The sequence below is a fragment of the Sebastes umbrosus genome, chromosome 12, assembly GCF_015220745.1.
Source record: "Sebastes umbrosus isolate fSebUmb1 chromosome 12, fSebUmb1.pri, whole genome shotgun sequence".
Taxonomy (NCBI): Eukaryota; Metazoa; Chordata; class Actinopteri; order Perciformes; family Sebastidae; genus Sebastes; species Sebastes umbrosus.
The window spans coordinates 1,805,843-1,828,404 of record NC_051280.1 but is presented as its reverse complement, the minus strand read 5'-3'; the positions used below and the strand labels follow the sequence as shown (position 1 = coordinate 1,828,404).

Below are 22,562 nucleotides of genomic sequence, written 5' to 3'. Positions count from 1 at the left end.
CCAGGAATGAACGGTAACGACCTGTGAAACGACTAACATGTGCTCACATTAGACGACAAAACAAGGCAGCAGTGAAATGACATAAATCACGTCATTTATGAATGGGGTTTGGTGTACCCTTCCTCTACATCAAATCAACCTGTTTCTAGCCTATTGTGTGGTTTATCCTAATAACCAGACTGAAATACTTGGTGAGTGGGGTCGATGTTTGGTCTGTCTGTCACTCTACTCCCCCCCCCCAATTCAACTTGCCCTGTTTGTTTATGGTGGAGGAGCTAAAAACGGCAACTTTGCTGAACTTCGTCCACTTCATCCATTGGATGGATGGAACAGAAGCAATGCATGTAAACTGTTCCACATGTTTTATAGAATTGAGGCAGATGGTTGCAAAATGCAAATATGGTTCATTTGAGATTCTAGTTTGTGTTTTGTCTTCTAACTCATCATTTTCACATTGTGTTATCTGTGTGTTTGTCTCTCTAGTATACTCCTGTCACTCCATTCAGAACTCTGGCAGCTTGATTGTCAGAAAAACAAACATGCATTACTGTAGGCTACTTGTTGTGGCCCACTCGTAAAAATTAGACATTTCGGTAAAATGAATAACTAAGTTCTTACATCTAACATTAAAGTGGCAGTATATTTTTGGCATCATTGGGCAAAGATTCCATAATAACCTTTCAGCATATTGTAATTCAAGTGTTCTGAGAGAAAACTAGACTTCTGCTCCTCCTCATGGCTCTGTTTTCAGGCTTTAAAAAATCTAGCCAGTGACGGGAGACTTTGGCCAATCACAGGTCATTTCAGAGAGAGCGTTCCTATTGTGACCTGTACTTGGCGCTCCTTCAAGCCATCTCAGTCTCTTTTACAGCTAAACAGTGCACTACAAGATGATTCTGAAAACATTTGAGGAGAGAAATAGGCATTACAGTAACAGAATATTGATTCATATTTGATCAGCGCTGCCTAGTTTGACCGTTTGGTCGGAGTTCGCGAGTGATTGACAGCCGGCTCTCATAGACAGCAGATGGACAGCAGACCTCAGATCAGTTCTGACTGATTGTTTTCCTCCGGTCTGTGAAATCTTGCAGATGCCGTTAGGAGCACCGGAGGACACCGAAGGACACAGAGGCACATGATTTTTTTCAGGTTACCTGTTATCCTACTGTCAGGATATAGCGACCGTTTTATAAAAATAACTTTTTTTAATCATATTTGCTCCAATCTCGCCAACTTCAGCCTTGACTTACTGAGATACTGCTTATTACAATGTAATTGGATGAACAGCCACACACTGAGAAAAAAAATTATGAGCAGTTTTGTCAGCAACCAACAATTTCAGTGATAGTTTTGCTTCACATATATGTACTTAACGGTTTTGTTGATTTTATCCTTGGTAATCCCCCCCTATCTAATCTATATAGTGATTCAGTAATTCAGTCTGTCAAATTAACTTAAAATGTAAGGAGGCAAAAATGTGATTCCAGTCAGCTAGATCGCAGGAACATCTCTGCCTTAAAGCAGCAGTGGATACAATGGAGCAATTATGATTAAAAAAAGGTATTTTTATAAACCGGTCGCTATATCCTGACAGTAGTGCATGAGACAGGTAATCTGAAAAACATTATGTTCCTCTGTGTCCTCCGGTGCTCCTCAAGGCATCTGCAAGATTTCACAGACCGGAGGAAAACAACCATGTTGAGATCAGTTGAAGAAATACCAAGCACCGCCCACCAGCCGGATCACCGCCAACAGGAACGCTCTCTCTCTTTGAAATGACCTGTGATTGGTCAAAGTCTCCCGTCACGATTTTGTAAAGCCTGAAAACAGAGCCATGAGGAGGTGCAGAAGTCTAGTTTTCTCTCAGAACACTTGAATTACAATATGCTGAAAGGTTATTATGGAATATTTGCCCAATGATGCCAGAAATATACTGCCTACTGCCACTTTAACGTTACATCACTGACTGACCATTTGGCTGCTCTCTTCACTGTGGGCTAAAGACACACTCTCATACTGATCTTCTGCCTGACCAAAAGGCTAACAGGGTCTGACTGTTGAAACTGAGTAAAGAAGACAACATGGTGACAGCCAGCAGCCAGCCAGCCTATCAGGGTGTCTTTGGGTCTCATGGTTGAAACTCTAAACAGATGCATTACCAAAGGCTGTGCAAACAATTGTTTGCAGACTCTTTTTCTTAGCAGCACTCACAGCTCTTCTTCTAAACCATAAACACTGCTTTGTTTCTTTGCACATGTATGGACTGAATGTTAATGCCCTAGAGACAGCTGATACAATGCCCCATATTTGTCTGTTCAGCACTGCATTTATCATTCAGTCCATTCATTGTTGCCAATGAAAGAAAAAAGCTCATACTGTACAGTGAGCTGGGTTTCTGCATGTGAAGCTGAGCTTTGTGGATGAAGCTGACTACACATACAGTCGATGGCAACAGTAAAAAAGGAAAGTTGTGTAGTGAACACAAAAACTGGCATGACATCTAAAATCCTTTGTTGGCAAAGACAGTTGAAAGACAGCGTCTTCCAACAGTGCTAAAGCAAGTCTTTGCACATTATTACACACAAACGTAATGCACCATAGCAACAATGAGGTAATGCTTTCTATTTCAAGGTTTGAATTTATTATGTTGTTAACATCTCTTAACATTTCTCTTTGAAATAGCAGTCATTATTGTTCCTATCAAGACGTGGAGAGATGACTTGCTTAATTCAACTGCATGCACTACACTCTATGCAGGTGGGCCAGTAATGGCACCGATATTTGAGATGAAAAATCTGATAATAATAGCACTTAAAGGTGCTAAATTTGAAATTCAGAGCATTAATGTAGCAGCAAACAACTATTGTCTATGTAAAGATATAGAGAGGAAACGTCTACCGGAGCAGAGAATGAAGTCTCTCTCCCTCTGTGTGAGTTGTAATCAGAACTTCTCTGTGCTTTGTTGACATTGCCGGGCCGGCCGGGCATGTGAGCGTGCCCCACTAGCTAGCTCACGGCCGCCGCTCTGCATTGCTCTCATACGGCGGGCCGTCACTGATGTGTAGCACCCACCCTCTGGTTCCTCCCCAGGTTAACACTGTTAGCTCTTTCAGCAATGTTGCCATTGTTTGCGCTGTTAGCGCTGTTAGCACCATTAGCTGCTAGCCGCTGCCGTAAAGAACGTATATTGCCAAGAAGTAAAAGTCAATTGTTCGTTCCATTGAAACATCCGCGCCCAGCAGCAAAGCTACGCTTCCGCCATTTTGGACGGAAAGCGACTAACGGACACCAGTAAAATGTCCACATACAAAGAGCCGTACAAAAGTAAAACAAAAAGATTTCCTCTTCTATTATCATATTCTACCAAATTGGCCTGTGTTGAACAATAAAATATTTTAGATGTAATAAGCGTTTTCAGTCCAAAATGGGGCCAGCAGCTGTTGTAAAAAAAAAACCACCAGAGTTTCGTCTATTTGCTTCTATACTCTTTGGCTGCTGGCCAGCTGTCACCATGTTGAGAGCCATGAGGAGGCAATCCCTCAATCATAGATATGCTCTGAATTTAGAATTCAGCACCTTTAAACACATAAACATTTCAATGAGATCCCTGGAATTTGTTTATTACAGAATAGTGATAAGATACTGTACATACTGAGGACATCTTACAGTTAAAAAAGATAAACTTGTGAGTGCTGCCTGGTGGAAAAAAATAATGGTGACACTGTTTCTAAATTACCTTAAACCCATCCTATTTGGCATTTCTCTTCATACGGCGATATAGATGTGTCTATGGTAAGATGATATTTGCTTATAGTATCGACCAGGCCGATATCTGCTGGGCTGTACTCCATACTTTCAATCTGTTCACAATCCTGCAGCTGGATTTAAACTAAAATGTTGTGTTTAACTTTCCAACATTGTTGATTCATAAGCAATGCAATAAATGGTCATTTCTACATTGATTTCTATCATAAGCACAACAGTGTAGGTCAGTGCTGTAACTTATTCCAGCACGAGAAGACTGTAGTGAAATCCCATTGCAAGGTATATGGTTACATTACAGGTTATCATAGAAGAGCTTCCTTTGCCTATATAGATTTTGATCTCAAACCCCCAAAACCTTACTCTGGAAGAGGTGTGAGCAGGGTTGGAAAGTTTTGCTTCTCTCACCAGTCAAAAAAAACAATGGTAATCCATTGAGTGGCTGGTAGATTTTAGAATCCACCAGCCACAGTGGCAGGTGGACAAAAAAGTTGATTTCCAATCCTGGGTGTTAGCATGCTTTTGGTACATAGACTTCTTTCACATAGGATGTTTTCAATTCAACACTTTGCATAGGTGATCTCCAGCCCTTCATTTATGGTACGTGTCCACCGGGGAGTTTTTTTATTGCGAGGGCACACGCCGCTTCCCAGCATTGGATGCTTGGTGGGCTGCCACTAGACACAACACACTCGGCACCTGATTGGACGAACGCTTTCCCTCCGTGGGCTGCTGCTCCCAGCTTTCAAACCAGAAACAATATGGAGGCTCGGTTGAAACTTTCTTCTCTTATTTCACGAAAATAGTTCACTGAAACGTGTTTTTGAAAACATTTGAGGCGAAAAATAAGCCGAATCTGTCTTTATTTTGGATCGACAACTTTTATTTTAAAAGGTCGTCGGGAGTTTCGAGAGGCGGCGAGTCGCGTCGGACGCCCGTGATTTGCATAAAGTAGACTAGCCCTCAACTTTATGCAAATGAGGAACGGCCGTAGTGACGTTCCGTCTATCGAATCGCGCCGCCACGCCACCAGAATGCATTGCACGGCTGCTTTCATAGACAATGAATGGGAAGCGTGGAAAGGACGGATCCTGTGGACACGTACAATTAGTCACTGAACCAAAAAAATGCACTGGCACTGTTGCAATGTGTCATCCCACCAAACATAAGGTTGTCTTTTTTTTTTACGTCTGACCCATTGTCATCCTAGAAACACTTTGATTGCCATAACTTTGATAGTAAGCAACTATTACTGTCTATTTTCAGCTCACAAATCATACACATATCGAAACACACACACACACACACTATAGGGATGTGTGTGTTAGTGTTTATGTGTTGAATTAGCCAGAGGGTAATCTGAGTAGGGAGCCTGTGTGGGCTTGTTTAGGACCCTGTTGAGACAACACAGTCGTGGGGCTTCGAGCCTTGATGTGTGTGGATGTGTGTTTGTCGGTTGAGGGATTAAAAAAATACCACTTTACTGAGACTTCACTTGAAACAAATCACATCTTTCTGATACATGGCAAACCAAATCTCCACTTCTAGCTCAATGTGGAGCAGACTTGTCAATTTAGGGGAGAAGGGGAGTCTCCTGGGTACCCATAGAACTAGGGCTGCACAATATATCGTTTTTTTTTTATCGTCATCGCAATATCAACTTGCGCAATAAACATGTCGCGAAAGACTATGATATCGCACTGTGGGATTTTTTTAGTTAGTTGAAAGAGAGTATCAATTAAAAAAGTGCAATTTAAAATGCAACTATTATTCTTTTTTTGTGTCTTTTGTGTTCAGTTCAATGTTCAGTATAACAATGTTCAAAATAATTTCCTTTAATTCTTTTAATTCAACAAACAATTTGTTGTATTTTAGCAGAAGCTTAGCTTATTTATCGAACGTACTTTTTAGGAGACCAGGCTGCAGATAAACAGACTCGGTTCTGCAAAGTTGTACTTGGCCGAGATAAAATAGTTCTATTTAACCTCGTGTGCAGGTTCAGTAGAATGCGTTACAGCTGAACTCACACGTGCTAGCTAATCACTGCAGCGTAGAGGTCGGCAGATACAACTCTTAGACGGTCAGGTAAGGTCATTTCAGCCAGTGAATTAAAAGGCTCAGTTGAACTAAATTGAAATTTATGTTTTTGAGATATCCATATATGGACAGATGTATAGATGTCAGTGCATCCACCCTAACATATGGGGGTCACAGAGTAAATATGATCCATGTTCATGTGTATGTGTGTCTGTGTGTGGTGTGTGTCTGCCAGGACAGAAGTGAAGGGAGGGTGGAGCAGCGTAACATCCATCTACAATCATACAGCTTTGGAAGTCACAATGTCGAACAGACGAGCACCAAGGTACTGTAATCACACTCATGTCTCACTTCTGAAATGTGTAACGTAAATGTAATTTGCGTCTGACTGTGACACGTGAGACAGGTAGGTCATTTTAACCTTGTGTCAAGGGACAGACAGACAGACAGACATGTGTCAGTAGAGTTTCCTGCCTAGCTCCAACTCCCAAACTGCAATTTGATACGTTATATGTGGTAATGACATGCTTGATTGTGTTGTTGTTTTTTCTAACCATTGTATATTTTCTCCCAGGAGGAGGTGTTTCAGTGGTGGGGAGAGTGGTCCAGTTGGTCCTCTTGTTCCAGGAGCTGTGGAGGAGGAGTGAGGAGTCAGGAGAGACACTGTCTCATACAGAGGTAGTATGGTTGCATACACACATACTGTATAGAGGGAGAATGATTCATATGTGACTCTTCTTACTAGGGAAACTGGGTGCAAGCTGAAACACAAGCATAGCCTCAGGGTGAATGTGACCAACTAATTCAATCACCTGTGGTAGCTCAAACCAGGCTCAGCATTTGAGGCATTATAAGTAGTAGGAATAAAGAATCAGGTGGAGATGGGGGAAGGGGGACTGCAGTAATGGTTAATTGGAGGAGCTTCACTCATCCCCTTTAAAAACAGTGGGAACGGACCAGGAGCTGTGTGGCTGAGTATGAGCTGTGTATGAGAAATAAAACACTGTGAAGTCCCAAAATACAAATCTACATCATGAGAGGTAATATATATCGCCCCATATTTTCTGTCAGTTGCAGACGATGTCCGTTTTTGAGCTGAATTCATATTAGTGAGTGTATTGGTAGGCCTGCCTGGGGAACCTTTGTTACTATCTGCCTATGTTTTTGTTATTATTTACTTAAAGCTGAAGTAGGCCAGATTGGAGCAAATAAAAAAAGTTATTTTTATAAAATGGTCGCTATATCTTGACAGTAGTACATGAAACAGGTAACCTGAAAAAAATCATGTTCCTCCGGTGTTCCTCCATCTGCAAGATTTCACAGACCGGAGGAAAACAAACAGTAAGAGCTGATCTGAGGTCTGCTGTCCATCTGCTGTCTATGAGAGCCGGCTGTCAATCACTCGCGAACTCCGACCAAACGGTCAAACTAGGCAGCGCTGATCAAATATGAATCAATATTCTGTTATGTTAATGCCTATTTCTCTCCTCAAATGTTTCCAGAATCATCTTGTAGTGTACTGTTTAGCTGTAAAATGAGAAAGTTTGTGACGCAGCAGCCATTGTGAAATCTGTTGAAGGAACGGCAAGTTCCGGAGACCGGAGCACAGCCAATAGGAACACTCTCTCTCTGAAATGACCTGTGATTGGTCAAAGTCTCCCGTCACGGGCTAGATTTTTTTAAAGCCCAAAAACAGCCATGAGGAGGAGCAGAAGTCTAGTTATCTCTCAGAACACTTGAATTAAAATATGCTGAAAGGTTATTATGGAAGTTTTTTCCCAATGATGCCAAAAATATACTGCCTACTGCCACTTTAAGCGATTAAAAAGGCTATATGTTAAGTATGCTTTCGTGTACACTTCCACTACTGAACATATTGTCAGACGTGACTGCATGTGGGGTTTGGACTTTAGCTTGTAATCAAAATGCCATCCTGAACTCCATCAAAACTGTAAATAACTTCACTGTTGAAGTTGGAATCTGTGTTAACAGCTTATTAGTCTGGTGTGTAGAAACACACTGAACCTCCTTTCCTGTTAGATTCAGACCAATCCTGAGATTTAAATAATGAATCAAGTTACCGCTGCATGACATCATTAATAAGAATCAGCCATTAATCTGCCTTTTACAGAATCTGATTAAAACCACATTCATTTTTTTTTTTTTTTAAGTAGCCGAGAGATTGCGTAGTCAACTGGAAGAGAGACGATCTCAACATAAAGGTTGTTATTTTGTGATTTTTTTCTTTTTTCGCATCTCTGCCATCTAAAGCCCCTAAAATCCTGTTTGTGATGAGAGGCGGCCTAAGAATTTAATGTTAAAATGAGCACCAAAATAGCACTGCACCGTCCCCTTCTGAATAAACAGAACCTCAGCTGCACCACTCAACCCACCTCAGCTCAAGCGGGTTTGTTTGGAGCCAGGAAATGACCAAACAAGCGTATACGTGGACAACCAGACGTTTGCATTGCAATCGAGTTTGTGTAACCGTTGGCCCTGTCTGGAAGATAGGGCCCAAAGTCTTTAGAATGAAAGACACAATTTGATGTTAAAAAAAGAATCACCGGCTTGGGTATTCATGAGGATTCATGCATGTCTTGTCCATACGGTCCATGTATAGACAAAGGAAACATGTACATTTATGCACACAGCAACAACACATAGTGGAGGAGTGAGAAGAGACATATACAGAGGGAAGTTAGGGAGAATGTGTGTGTTTGTAGCCATCTTGTTACCTTTGACCTCCCCCCTGTCAGACTTGCGGAAATGTCTGTCAACCAAGATTAACGCCACTCTGCCCTCACTGTTGGCCTTCTTCCCCCTCCTCCCCCTTTCTTTGTTTTTCTCCTTCCCAGTTTCTCCTCTCATGTCTGCCCCTTTTACTCCTCTTTCCATTTTTTTCCTCTCCTCTCCACTTCTTTTTTCCACACTCTTCTCCTCTTCTTCCTCCCTCCCTTAATCGCCTCTCCTGCTTTTTTTCCCCCTCTGTCCTCTTCCTCTCCTGTCCTACCCTCGTCACCTTCTACCAATTAGATGTGACACTCTCACACAGTGACCTCCCGCTCACCTCCTCCTGCAGTCTCTCCTACTTTACCATCTAAACAGTGTAGGAGGATGGGCTGAAGAAAGAGAGACACAGATAGATAGGCAGAGGAGGTGTGTGTGGGGGGTGCAGTTAACATGGTAATGAAAGACAGATGCATTAACTCCATGCTGGACTCCTGTAGGTCCCTCCTAACACACACACACACACACACACACACAGAATTAGGATCATGTTAACCATAAACTACAGCACTCTTAGACTGATTTTCTTGGTACAACTGTTGCAAACACATGTTACTTGTTGCGAAATTTTGCAAACTTGTGAAGTTCTGAGACCCTTGAGATGTTTTCCATCAGCTGGTTTAAAGTGAATAAAGAGGTCCTCACTCTTTCACTGTTAAAAGTACATTGGAGTAGTTACTGTTCTTCAGAGTCGGCTAATGTTGTTCGCATGTCATGTTTCCTCTGAAGACATGAATGTATGGACTTGCTGGTAGTCACACAAACACAATAGAAACCTACAGTAAACACACACACACACAGCAATAGCAGGAATGACGTGTGTACCTCATAATGTCCACTTTGAAACTGTACAAAGTTTTACCATTCAGCATTCACCTACATCATCACACCCATGACCTTTTATCGCTCATTTGTTAATGAAAATACTCATTGCATTTATTTAGCTGACGCTTTTATCCAAAGTTACTTAAAGGCCGTTTATAGGAAATTCAGATATTTGTTTCTAAACACATTATAAATTTTGGAAAATAATGACTGAAAACATGTTGCAAAGACTGTGAACATTGTAGTACTGGATTGTGGAGTTAGAACGTTAAACTGTTTTTCGCCAGTTTGGTGTTCAGGATTTTTTAGGCGGGGCTGAAATCATGGCTCGATGACGCAGTGGAGCCATCCTTAACATAACCCCACCCGACATTTTACAGGGCCTTTTTACCCCCCAAAAAGGCCCTGGTCGGGGATAGTACTTTCTGAAAGTAGTGGAACTTTCGGGGTGGACTTTTGCAGGGATGACCGTCGCTGATTGGTGAAACGCACAAAACGCAGCGCCGCCGCTTCAACTTGTGTACCGCTTCACACATAAACAAGGAAGTACTCTAGTATCGATTTAGGACCATTTTAGGACAAGGGGAGAGCATTTCTCTCTGTTTAATAACATTGAAAGAAAAGTTAGGCTCTGCTGTCGACCTCCCAACTCATTGAGAAGAGAGAGAGAGAGAGAGAGAGAGAGAGAGAGAGAGAAAAACAGTTATTTTCTGATTGTTTCATGGCGGTTACATTCTAAAGCACAAATAAATAACCCTAATTTCATTCATTACATCCAACGTGCAGCAGTAAATGTTGTCGCAGTGAGATAAAACCTAACGTTTATATTTTCCCAGCGTGTTTCTTTTAGATGAAACAGGCGGGTACACTGAACTACAGGCTGCAGTGTGTTTACCTCTGTGATCACCAGCAGCCCTCGTCTCATGTCATGTTGCTTTTTCATACGTCAGCAGACTGATTTGCCTAATCTTCGCAGGTCTTTAGACCGCGGTGGAAACGCAGACAACAGTGGGGTGAAGGAACCTTTTAGTTCCTTGAAAAGTAGTTAAAGGGACTAAAAGTCTTTTGCTGGAAACCCAGCTAATGTCTGTGGCAGAGTTGGGAGGCATGAGTTGTAGGAGTCAGGTGAGGGGAGAGCAGACAGGACAGATGAGGGAGAAGAGGAGCAAAGGTTGAGGTGGATAAGGATGTGTGGAAGAGAGAGCTTTGGGAGCTTGAAAGAGGGGTAGAGAGAAGGATATGAAGTCGTGGTACGAGACATGAAGAGGAGTTACAGAAAGATTAGTGGTAGGGCAGAACCTGGTGAATATCAGCTTTGTGAGTAGGATGAGTGAATAAAGGTTGTAAAGGTAATAATGATAGTAAGATTGTGCGCTGATTAATTTAGACAATGTTTACAGCATACCAGTTCAGCTTAGAGTGGTATTACCTTTTTAACTCACTCTAATCGAGCTGCTGAAAAGTGGTTGAAAAGCAGCCTTTATGGAAAGAGGTGCTTCTCATTTGGAGACGTGGAAATATTTGGTGGTAATGGTGATAAATTTAGTGTTAGTTAGTAGTCAGTGTATAAAATGTGAGACAGTAAAGGGGATAACATCAGCATTAGTCAGCATGGAGCACTTTGAATGTGTAGTGGGATTTTTTGCCAAGTGTCTGAGAGGTGTATATAAGTACTGTTTGCTCATAGCGACAGCTGCTCTAGCTACTCATTACAGAAATAAACTCACTTTTCATTATGAGCACCAAATGTCAGTGAATCACTACAAAGTAGTGTTTATTTCACAAAGAAATGGTAATGGGTGATGGGTAATGGGAGATGTCACGTAAGCCGTGTGGGCATAATGGAGTGTATACCAGAGGAAAGGTTTTGGAAAAAAGATGGTTGTGGATGGTAACGTTGGTTTCATACATTTTCTAAACACCCACTAAGCCTTGGCTCTTCAACTGGCAGCCCACAGGCTTTAGGATTTACCTGCGCTTCGATTCCTTGCTGTTATTAAGAGATATTTCATTCATAATATTTCATCCATCACACAGCGATAGGTATGTGACGAAGGAAAACCCAACATGAAGTTGTTTTAGTTTAGTTCCTTCAACAGATCGTAGTGCTGTCAAACACATCACTGCAAAATCTCCCATAGGTGTTTAGTTGGGTTGAGATCTGGTGACTGTGAAGACCATAGCATATGATTATTTCCTCGCCAGCTTTGCCTTGCAGCCAGTAAGAACAGCCACTATTACAGCCCGGTCAGTCACTGCTGTGGCGACATGACACAAAAACATACAAAAACAGTAGTCTGTGTATTTATCTTGCAGTGAAATTGTTTCTGTGATGGATTCATTTACAGCTTGATTAAGGTTCCCGTGGACCTCACCTTACTTGACTCATCCTGCTTGTTAACAAAGACACAACTGGAGAAGTTATTTTTACCTCCGCCAAGGCCGAAGGCCTAGGAAGGAGGTTGTGTTTTCACCGGCGTTGGTTAGTTGGTTTGTCTGTTATCAGGATTACTCCAAAAGTCTGTGATGGATTTGAATTAAATTTTTTGGAGGGGTGGGGTGTGGCACAATCAACAATCCATTAGATTTTGGTCGCGATCCGGATCATGATCCGGTTCGGTATTTTTATATTATACATATTATTCGATATTTGATTAGCGCTGCCTAGTTTGACCGTGTGGTCGGAGTTCGAGAGTGATTGACAGCTGCTCAGAGACGGCAGACTCCAGATCAGCTCTGACTGCTTGTTTTCCACCAGTCTGTGAAATCTTGCAAATGCCTTTAGGAACACCGGAGGACACATATGCACATGATTTTTTTCAGATTACCTGTCTCATGCACTACTGTCAGGATATAGTGACCGTTTTATAAAAATAACGTTTTTAATCATATTGGCTCCATTTCTACACACTGCAACTTTAAGTGCTTCAGTTTTTGAATAGAAAGGACACCAAATTGAGGAGACACAAAGGAAATTTGCCCTCTCTCTGATGTGATACTGGGATGATAGTGTTGACAGCGTATTAATCATATTGTATCCTGTCTCCTGTATCCAGGTTGTCCACCACCCAGAATGTAAACAGCTCATATTGTGTTGGCTCTCCTAAACAGTACCAGCTCTGTCCAAACCAGGTATGATGCTACACTGATACTGATGCTATACGGATTCATTCTCTATTGAGTCCTTAACTGTAGAACACAGAGGTTAATGGAAGAGGTAAAAAAAAAAAACTCTTTAAGCTGCAGGTATCCTTTTCTGTATGTGTTTGTGAGTGTTTCATTGTGCTTTTCAGCCCTGTCCGAGCCCCAGTGTGAGCTTCAAACAGCACCAGTGTTCCCAATTCAATTCTAAAGCCTTTGGAAGAAGATACTACCAGTGGATACCTCTTTATCCAGGTATGATATCAATCTATTGTATTCTATTAGTCTTTCTTCTTCTTATTTTCCATCAGTCTGCCTGTCAGGTATCAATCTTTAACACAGTCAAAGGAAATCACAATGCCATACTCTCCTAGCTGTCTGTAATTGTCAATGGAGCATATTCAGATAATCATTGAGCTTGATTGCTTTCATTCAGTCTTACTGAGTCCCAGCAAATGTGAAAGATTGAGGTTACTTGTCTACCACCTTCACTTAAAGCTGCACGGGGCAGCTTTGCATTCGGCCAGTCCAAAATGATAACCACATGTAACTAATTGAATTTTGTAGACTTCATTGCACAGAAATCCTTTAATGTCATGTCACTAAAGTAAATATCTTTTCTTTTTTTTTTAATATGTCATTTCCTGTGTAGCTGATTACATCAGCATCTCCAATAAGCCATGTGACCTGCAGTGCACAACCATCAGTGGTGAGCGACAGCTGCTAGTTCCTGCCCACGATGGTACATTCTGCCGCGATGCCAAATACCATGGAGTCTGTATAGTGGGAATATGTCAGGTAACCCAACAAGAAAAATGTCATGATTTTATTTTTCTGTTAGAATTAGATTTAGTTTTTACACTTCTTTATAACAAATGTTTCTTGTTGATGAGAAAAATCCCCCCGGCTGGACGAGTGAAGTCTCTAAACAACTACCAACCTAGCTGTCCGTTCTCCTCCAGCCTGTAGGTTGTGATGGGGAGCTGTACAGCAGTAAGGCAGTAGACAGATGTGGAGTGTGTGGAGGCAACGGGACGTCTTGCCAGCGCGTCTCTGGATCATACAGGAAGGCACTCACACAGTTAGGTAACACACACACAAACACACAAATGTGCATACGAGTATAAATTCTGAACCGTTATGATTAAAGTCAAGTTAGCTGGTGTTGAATCTGGTTACACTGAATATGCTGGATTCACATTCTAATTTCTATTTCACTGATAAGCCAGCTGCTGTTTTCTAATGAAAACAGTCATCTGGGCCTTCAGGAACCCTCTCATCAAATTTCACTGTAATTAATTCATTGCAGAATGTCTAGAAGCCTGAAACTGGTGGGATGACTATGGTATAGCTTCCCAAAGACTGTTGTAATACCACTTTAACCGTTTAAGTTGTAAATGCAGTGCTTCTGGGTGACAACCACCAGGCTGTGCATGGAGGGATTCTTAAAGGGGCAGTGTGTAGGATTTGGCGGCATCTAGCGGTGTGGTTGCAGATTGCAACCAACTGAGTACCCCTCTGCTCACTCCTCCCTTTCCAAGACTACGATAACGTGAGCCGTCGAGTGCAAAACCGTGGTAACACCGTTCGCCTCTCTCAGAGGCCGTCCATAACATAATAACACTACTTTAGGAGCAACAGAAGTCAGAGGGCGGCTGGCGGTACCACGGTTTAGCACTCTGCGGCTCACGTTAACGCAGTTTCACAAGCCTGTCGGAGAACTACGGTGGCCTTCAGGTAACGTAAAAACGTGAAAGGCTCTCTCTAGAGCCAGTGTTTGGTTTGTCTGTTCTGGGCTACTGTAGAAACATGGCGGTGCACCATAGTGGACTCCGAGAAGAGCACACGCTCCCTATGTAGATATGAAGGGCTCATTCTAAGCTAACTGACCACGAAGCAGCTGAGATTGATGAACTGAGGCGATGCATACTGTTGATCTCGGTATCCTGGTTGTGTCGTAACAGAAACGTGTTCGGGACATATTTAGCCACGTTGGTATCTTTGGTTCATTTAGTACACACTGTTCTCTGATGATTAGTTCCCCACTGACAATCGTGCCTGTGTGTAAAAGTAGGTGTTTTTGTCATCAGGCTATGTGTTCATCACCAACATCCCAGCTGGAGCTTCAGACGTTCAGATCATAGAGAGACACAAGACTGAGAACATCCTGGGTGAGAACCTACAACTTCTTTAAGGTCAATAAACTGAGTATGAAATCAACAGATTTAAAACCTAAAAAGAAACACTGTGACGGTGGTTCTAGGATGTTTTTTATTATAAAATTATACATATATATATATATATATATATATATATTAAAGGGGACATATCATGCTCATTTTCAGGTATTTTTTCAGGCTTGTATTTTGGGTTTCTAGTAGAACATGTTTACATGCTTTAATGTTCGGAAAACATTATTTTTCTCATGCTGTCTTACACCTCTGGAGGAGAGGGGATGATAGTGGCATCATCAATGAGTGCAAAAACGTAAAATGAAATCACAGAATGATAATGATGTTTCCCCTCCTATCTAGCCCTGTCAGATGAAGCTGGCCATTTCTTTTTCAACGGAAACACTGTGTTTGACAATCCTCAAAACTTCCACGTGGCGGGAACAGTGTTTAAATACCGACGTCCGAGCAATGTGTTCTCTGACGGGCTGGAGTATATCATTGCCCAGGGACCAACACTTCAGGGCCTGAATGTTATGGTAGTAAACACACACACACACACACAGGACAAGTATATGTGTGATGCATTTTAATATAATAATAAAGGAATGAGTTCAGTTCCAGTATGAAGTAGTTAACCTGTGATTTTTCTCTTTGGACATGAAGTACTACAACCTGAATGGGAAGCTCCCCCACATCACCTACGAATACACCATCCCCCGCACATCTCATGACATCACTGCTACAGAAGGAGGCGTCACCACAGGCCCCTCCCACTCCCATCTGAACCTGCCCTATAACTTGGTAAATGAGGAAGTCAGAGTTCATGTTGGAGCGACCAATCACACTAGAGGGAGTGTGACATCTGTCCATCACTACAACACCCAGCTGGGAGCTGATGACCAATCAGATGTCCAGCTGCAGGACGAAGAAGAAGAAGAAGAAGAAGAGGAGGAGGAGGAGGAAGAGGAGGAGGAGAAGGAGGAGGAGGAGGTAGTGTGGGAGATCAGGACACCCAGCCCTCCACCGCCAGCTGCCATGTTGGTCTACAGACCGGCGAGTGTCACTAGTCATGTATTCAGCCATAATGACGTTGAGGAGCGAGGACCTCCAGTACCATCTGGCTACCGTGAGTCACAGACCAATCTGTGTTCTTTAACACATTAGTCTGCAGAGATGCTGCCAATAGACGGTGCTTCAGCTGACAAATAATCAACCATGGAGTAAAAATGCTCATAGCATCACTCCTCTATAGCTTTACATAGACAATAGATGTTGGTTGCTTCATTAATGCTCTGTATTACGGAATTTAGCTCCTTTAATTAACTGTGACCGAGTTGAGGGATGCCTCAAACTATCTTTGTGCACTGCAATTTCTTGTTACTTATTAGTTAACATAAGCCAAAATAGAAAATAGCAGCGAGCACGTCTCCAAATCTTGAACAGTATCGTTGTACCAGGTAGAGGTAAGAACAGAAGAAACAAATCACCGCCACTCACAGATAAAAAAGTATTTTTTGGTTTATTCTGGGCAATCAAACAAACGTGTTTCAGCTATAAGACATCATCACGCTGATGATATTGTTATCTTCATAACATATAAGCCAACATGATATATCAATAATAAGCTAATAGAGTGCTACAGGAATGAGTCCGGAAACCCAGAAATGAGTTAGCATTTTACCACTTCCAGTTCCCTCGTCTGGAAGTCAATGGGTTTTTAGTTAGATGCCTGAAATAAGATCTGTAGTTAACACAAGCCAAATACCTCACTCATGACTTTTGAAGCATTTACGTGTGTTAAAAAAGGCGGTTGCTCACAAGCGGCTAAATGAGGCTACTAAACGTCATCACGCCGACTCGTCCTCCTTTACAGCCTCATTGTGTATACTCACGCTCATGTGACCGTGGTGTAGTTCATTTATAACCTAACGTTAGCTTTTTACTTCTGCCGATTGCATTCACGTTTCAAAAATCATAATGTGGTGTTCATTTGTGGAGATCATCTTGCTGAACAAAATCATAAACGCTTGTTTGCCACAGAGTTTATTTTCTGCAATAATCCAAAACCCGACGGAACAATCCCATTGGCTTTCTGTGGAGGGAAGCAGGGCGATGCTAACTTCCTGGTTAGTCGACAAAAATACATCATCCCTGGAGCGCTCTATATGGCCAGTATATTGGTCTAGCTCTAATACACACCGGGCTGATGACAGCAGAAGGCTGGGGTAACTGTCCAGACAGACAGATGTGGAAAGTTCTACAAAATTGGCCCCCTGTCATGCTTTCAGAAACATCTCTTTTAGTCCAGACAGCCCTTCATTAGGAGTATACTGTATACTGGCCTTTACATGACCAAATAACCTCTTATCTGTCCGTCTGTATCTATCTAAATGTATCGATTTGTCTCATTGTCTCTCTTTTTGTTTTTCCGTTCATTAAGGAAGTTCCTCCAACTCGATAGACGAGCCATCCGCTGCTGATGACAACACTCTGGTGCTCCCTCTGCCTGGTAGGACACACACATGAAGCCTCACAGCTCGGTGTGGAGCGTTTAAATACCTTTAGGAAAATTAAACATTTGTATACTGTATGTTACACTTGAAATATTATGCTATGATACACAGGGAAATGTCATGACAATTGAGGCGATCATTTAAACACATTTTTTCATAATACATTTTACACATTTTTATGAAAATGTGACTTTTGCCTGTGTTGTGGGGTAGTGCAGTATGGTGAGTCAGCACCACTATATGGTGTGGGATAGGCCTCAATATGGCAACTCCTCCACACAAAGGGATTGGATAGGATGGGAATGAAGCATACAACAGACCATCTAACTCCAGTGTGCTGTTCTGTAGCTGTCCCTTGACCTCTGACCTTCATGTGAAGAGAAGAGGCCATAAAAGTGACATTTAAACAGAGAAAAAACAAGATGTTAGTTTAGTTTAACAACTATTAAAACAGACAATCAATAGTTCTCCATTTTTAATACGTCTGTTTATCTTAATCTATGAAATAATTCTTCATTATTTTACAATAATCTCACTGGTATGTATCCATTAAAACCTCCTGGCCAACATTACTGTCTCTAGGAGGCTGTAATGGGCTTAGTTTTAAAGTATCATAAAATAAATAACGCTGCAAAGTTACGCAAAATTTTGGTGAGGGAAAACTGGCATTGACGTTTTCAAAGGGGTCCCTTGACCTCTGACCTCAAGATATGTGGATGAAAATGGGTTCTATGGGTACCCACGAGTCTCCCCTTTACAGACATGCCCACTTTATGATAATCACATGCAGTATAAATGTGTTATTTTCTCCTATTCTAAAATGGTGTGTTTGAATATGTCTGCATACTGGGGTCCCTAAACAGTCTTGAATTATATAAATTGGGAATCACTGTAAAGCTGAGACTCTTGTGGATTCAATGAGCCCAACTGTATTCATGTGTGATGATGTTAGTCCCCATAGTATTCATTCATTGTATTGAGACCATTTTTTTAAACGTGACCTCACTGTATAAAATGACCTGTGGTGACCTCTAGGATAATCACAGCCTCATGAAACTTTACAGCCACAAACTAGAGACCTAGAGCATTCAGAGGACGGATGGATCAGACTAGAGACCTAGAGCATTCAGAGGATGGATGGATCAGACTAGAGACCTAGAGCATTCAGAGGATGGATGGATCAGACTAGAGACCTAGAGCATTCAGAGGATGGATGGATCAAACTAGAGACCTAGAGCATTCAGAGGATGGATGGATCAAACTAGAGACCTAGAGCATTCAGAGGATGGATGGCTTTCCTAGCTAGATTGACAATAAGGGGGTTTCTGAGCAGTTTACTCAACAGAAGTGCTCGCCATCCAATCGGCGAAAAATAACTTTCTTGCAGAAATCTCCAAATGACAAAAGTTTTTGTTACCAAATGACAGCATGGCTTTTTCTATGGTGTTCCTCAAGGTCTTGGTGTCTTAATGTGATATTTTGGAGGGATTATTGATCATTTTTATCAATTTTAAAGAGATAAAAAATGGTAAAATGTAGCACCAAATCTGTGTAACAAATGGTATCAACCCAAAAATTGCAACAACTTATGAGTGAGCATGGAAATGGCCATGATATACTTCTATCATCATGTTCTAAGACCTAAACTTTCAACATTTGAATAGGTGCCTAACCAAAACACAATGGTTATCTCTGATTAATGACTAGAACAACTTGACACAGAGTGCTGCCTCTCAAAATTAATCTTCAGGTTCCCAGCTTTCAGATGATGTACACCACTCCTATGTGACATCTACTGCTGACCTGCTATCTCCACATAAAGAACCCCTGAACTCCCCCCTAAAAAAAAGACAAATCTGGGTCTAAGTGGGTCTTTTAGAGTCATTCATCTGTTTCTATCCATTCACAGGTAGTCAGAGTGTTCATTCTGCAGCCCTGCCAGAAGACGCCCCCTGTCTGCTCCTGGAGGACTTGCATTACAACCACACACACTCGGACACACACTCCCTCACACAGTCAAACACACACTCCGTTAAACACACACTCGCCGAGCCACAGTCGCCGGCAGAAACACGTGTGCAAACGTCGTCTGCCACAGACACAGAAACACACTCAGACCCTCAGTTGGAAATGCTCACGGTTACTGACACACACTCTGTTACACACCCAGAAACGGGCACACACTCAGACACACCCGGAGCCGTCTTGGTACAGCTGCAACAGGTGCCTGCAGTCCAGGCAGCCAACACAGAGAGGTATGAGGCAACAGCTGTCGAACACATCCAGTATTTGCTTGAAGGGAACCGTCATGCTATAAGATGCCATTCACTACACATTTATACCAAATCAATTTCTACAGCTTATTATCATCCATTTATTCCTTGCTTATAGTTTATAATGAGCAATACTTTACCATCATAATTGTTACATTACTGGGTTTTTATAAACTGAACTGGAAAATATCAGGTTTCAAAATGTGCCTGCGTGTCTCTGTCTCTCTCCAGTAATGACTTTGATGTGGGTCTGGACCCAGATATCAGTCTGGCAGACATGTATCGCTGGAAGCTTTCTGCTTACGCACCCTGCAGCTCAACCTGTACAACAGGTAAACACATTTACAACATGCAAGTACACCAGTATGATGATACCCACACTGATTTCTATTAGTACTGATAATGCAGCTATAGAACATACAGTATGGGTGTGTGGTCGGCTGGTACTGAAGGGGTCATATTGCATATCAGGACTCCTCAGACAGAGTTCCAGACCACAGTATAACATTATAATAACCATCATTTATAAATGGTATATTGATAAATCAATAGTTATTTTACTGTTAACAAACACTTAAATGATAATTAACCATGTTTACTAATTATTAGCAATGCTATAAATTCATTTTTTTATCATTAGTTTGTGTAATATGATATAATTAGTTTATAAATTATATATTGAATCATAGCTGATAAGAAACAATATCAATTACATTCTGATTACATTAGTAAACTACAGTTTACTGTTGCACACATTATAGCATTTTACATACTATATATTAAGTATTTATTAATGATTACCGAATAATTTGTAAACCTTTAAGAAATTATTTGTAAAGCATCTATAAACATTACATAGATAGATGGACCAGAAACCAATTATCAACCACTGACGAAGTATTAACTATCTATCTAAATAATGTTTATAGATGCTTTACACAGTATTTATTAACCATTTAACAAGGTATTAACTATATCTAAATGATGTTTATAGATGCTTTACACAGTATTTATTAACCATTTAACAAGGTATTATAATCATCCGAAGCAACTTTATAATAGCGTCCAAATAATGTTTATAGATGGTTTACAAACCAGTTATTAACCATTAACAAAGTGTTATCAATATCTATCTATGTAATGTTTATAGGTGGTTTACAAAGAAGTTCTTAAAGAGCGACAAATCATTTCATAATCATTAACAAATACTCAATATTGTATATAAGATGTTGTCATGTGTGCAACGATAAACTGTTAAAATAAATTATAGCATGACTAATAATTAGTAAACATTATTAATTATCATTTCATTGTTTGTTAACAGTAAAATAACTATTAACTAAGTTTAATTAACTATCAATTTACCATTTATATATGATGGTTATTATAAAATTATAAAGTGCTACCAAACAGGGTTCTAAATCAGTGTGCAGCAACACATCACACTGCATCACCAGTTAACTCTCATTGGTGAAACTGATTACTAATGTTAGAAATGTTAACACACCTCTCTCCTTATTCTTTGTCAAGTGTCCGTTGTATTAGTGTGATGATGAACAACGAGGTGTTCTAACAGAGAAAATGATGGAGCAGTGTTCTATTATTGTCCTGTATCAGCTGCACATACAGTACCGTGTACTGTATGTACTGCACTGGATTGTATGTTGTTGACCTTTATGTGTTTGTGTGTGTGTTGCCAGGTATCACCACTAGCTATGCCCTTTGTGTCCGATATGATGGTACTGAAGTGGATGACAGTTACTGTGACTCTCTGACCAGACCTGAGCCCACACATGAGTTCTGCACTGGGAAGGAATGTCCTCCGAGGTACTGCCCTTACTGATTTAACTGACTGACTGACTGACTGACTGACTGACAGACAGGTTTGTTGAACTAAAACTTTGATGTGGATTTCGTCAGACGTTGGCACAGTTTCATTTGCAAAGGAGTGATGATTTTCTCGTGTTAGAGATCATAAAAGCAAATACATTTCAGTAGCGACGGCATGCCTTGGACATGTCAGGTTAAAGTGATCTACTAAATTATAGATACAGTATCTAGTAAGTATTTTCCTTTGCAAAAAGGTATGTGCAGGATTTGAACATTTCTATCATTGACGATCCCTAGTGGTAGTTACAGAAAAGACACTGTGTCAGGCGGGAATGCACATCAATCATCCCCCAACTCAATGCCCCCTGCAGACCTGACCCCGGTACTCTAAGATGAAGGGGTTCAATGCAACATACACATGCATGTTCCTTAATTAATCAAACAAGAATTTCATACTAAAAATTCAAAACATTAGCAGACGTAGGAATACCATCTCTTAAAGGTACAGTGTGTAAGATTTAGTGACATCTAATGGTGAGGTTTCAGATTGCAACCAACTGAATAACCCTCCAAGCGTGTCGGAGAACTACGGTGGCCTTCAGGTAACGTAAAAATGTGAAAGTCTCTCTCTAGAGCCAGTGTTTGGTTTGTCCGTTCTGGGCTGCTGTAGAAACATGGAGGACTCTGTGAAGAGGACCCGCTCCTTGTGTAGATATAAACGACCCATTCTAAGGTAACGAAAACACAACAATTCTTAGTTTTAGGTGATTATGGAAACAGAGTTATGAATATTATTCTCAATCTCTGCAAATAGACCTTCCTAAATCCTACACACTGGTCCTTTAATGTGACTGAAATGGTTTTATTCACCAAATATCGCTGAAACTGTGTTAAAGGAACAATATGTAGCACTAATAGCTAGCGTAACAGCAGTCCAAATTCAAAACATTGGAGCCGTGGCCCGTCCGCTCCTCTTGTGTGACTGATAGCAGTTAGTGCAAATCTTCGCAAATTGAGGGTTACCTTCTGGACACGACCACGGTAGCCTCTGACCAGCAGTAACGTTAGTCAGAATCGCTTCAGCGGCTGTGTGTCCCAAATACTGGCTGCCTTGATAACCAGCTGCACACGGACCACAGAGAGATATGCTGAGGCTCGTTTTCAGGTTGGATAGGTCATTTCGTATGTGGCGATGGGGTGTTGAAATGGGCGGTTGACAG

The 22,562-nt window shown here is 41.3% G+C and overlaps 1 protein-coding gene across 1 annotated transcript in view; it reads left to right on the top strand.

Annotated features, from left to right (window-relative positions):
* The window catches only part of si:ch211-267e7.3 (ADAMTS-like protein 2), a 28,157-nt gene that overhangs the window by 591 nt on the left and 5,004 nt on the right, over nt 1–22,562 (top strand). Inside the window, exons 2-14 of the mRNA XM_037788790.1 lie at nt 6,035–6,124; nt 6,374–6,477; nt 12,468–12,543; nt 12,705–12,807; nt 13,205–13,350; nt 13,515–13,638; nt 14,643–14,723; nt 15,087–15,262; nt 15,390–15,852; nt 17,167–17,235; nt 19,149–19,494; nt 19,744–19,844; nt 21,213–21,339. Coding sequence (XP_037644718.1) covers nt 6,035–6,124; nt 6,374–6,477; nt 12,468–12,543; nt 12,705–12,807; nt 13,205–13,350; nt 13,515–13,638; nt 14,643–14,723; nt 15,087–15,262; nt 15,390–15,852; nt 17,167–17,235; nt 19,149–19,494; nt 19,744–19,844; nt 21,213–21,339 — 2,006 coding nt within the window. The remainder of the gene's footprint in view (nt 1–6,034; nt 6,125–6,373; nt 6,478–12,467; nt 12,544–12,704; nt 12,808–13,204; nt 13,351–13,514; nt 13,639–14,642; nt 14,724–15,086; nt 15,263–15,389; nt 15,853–17,166; nt 17,236–19,148; nt 19,495–19,743; nt 19,845–21,212; nt 21,340–22,562) is intronic.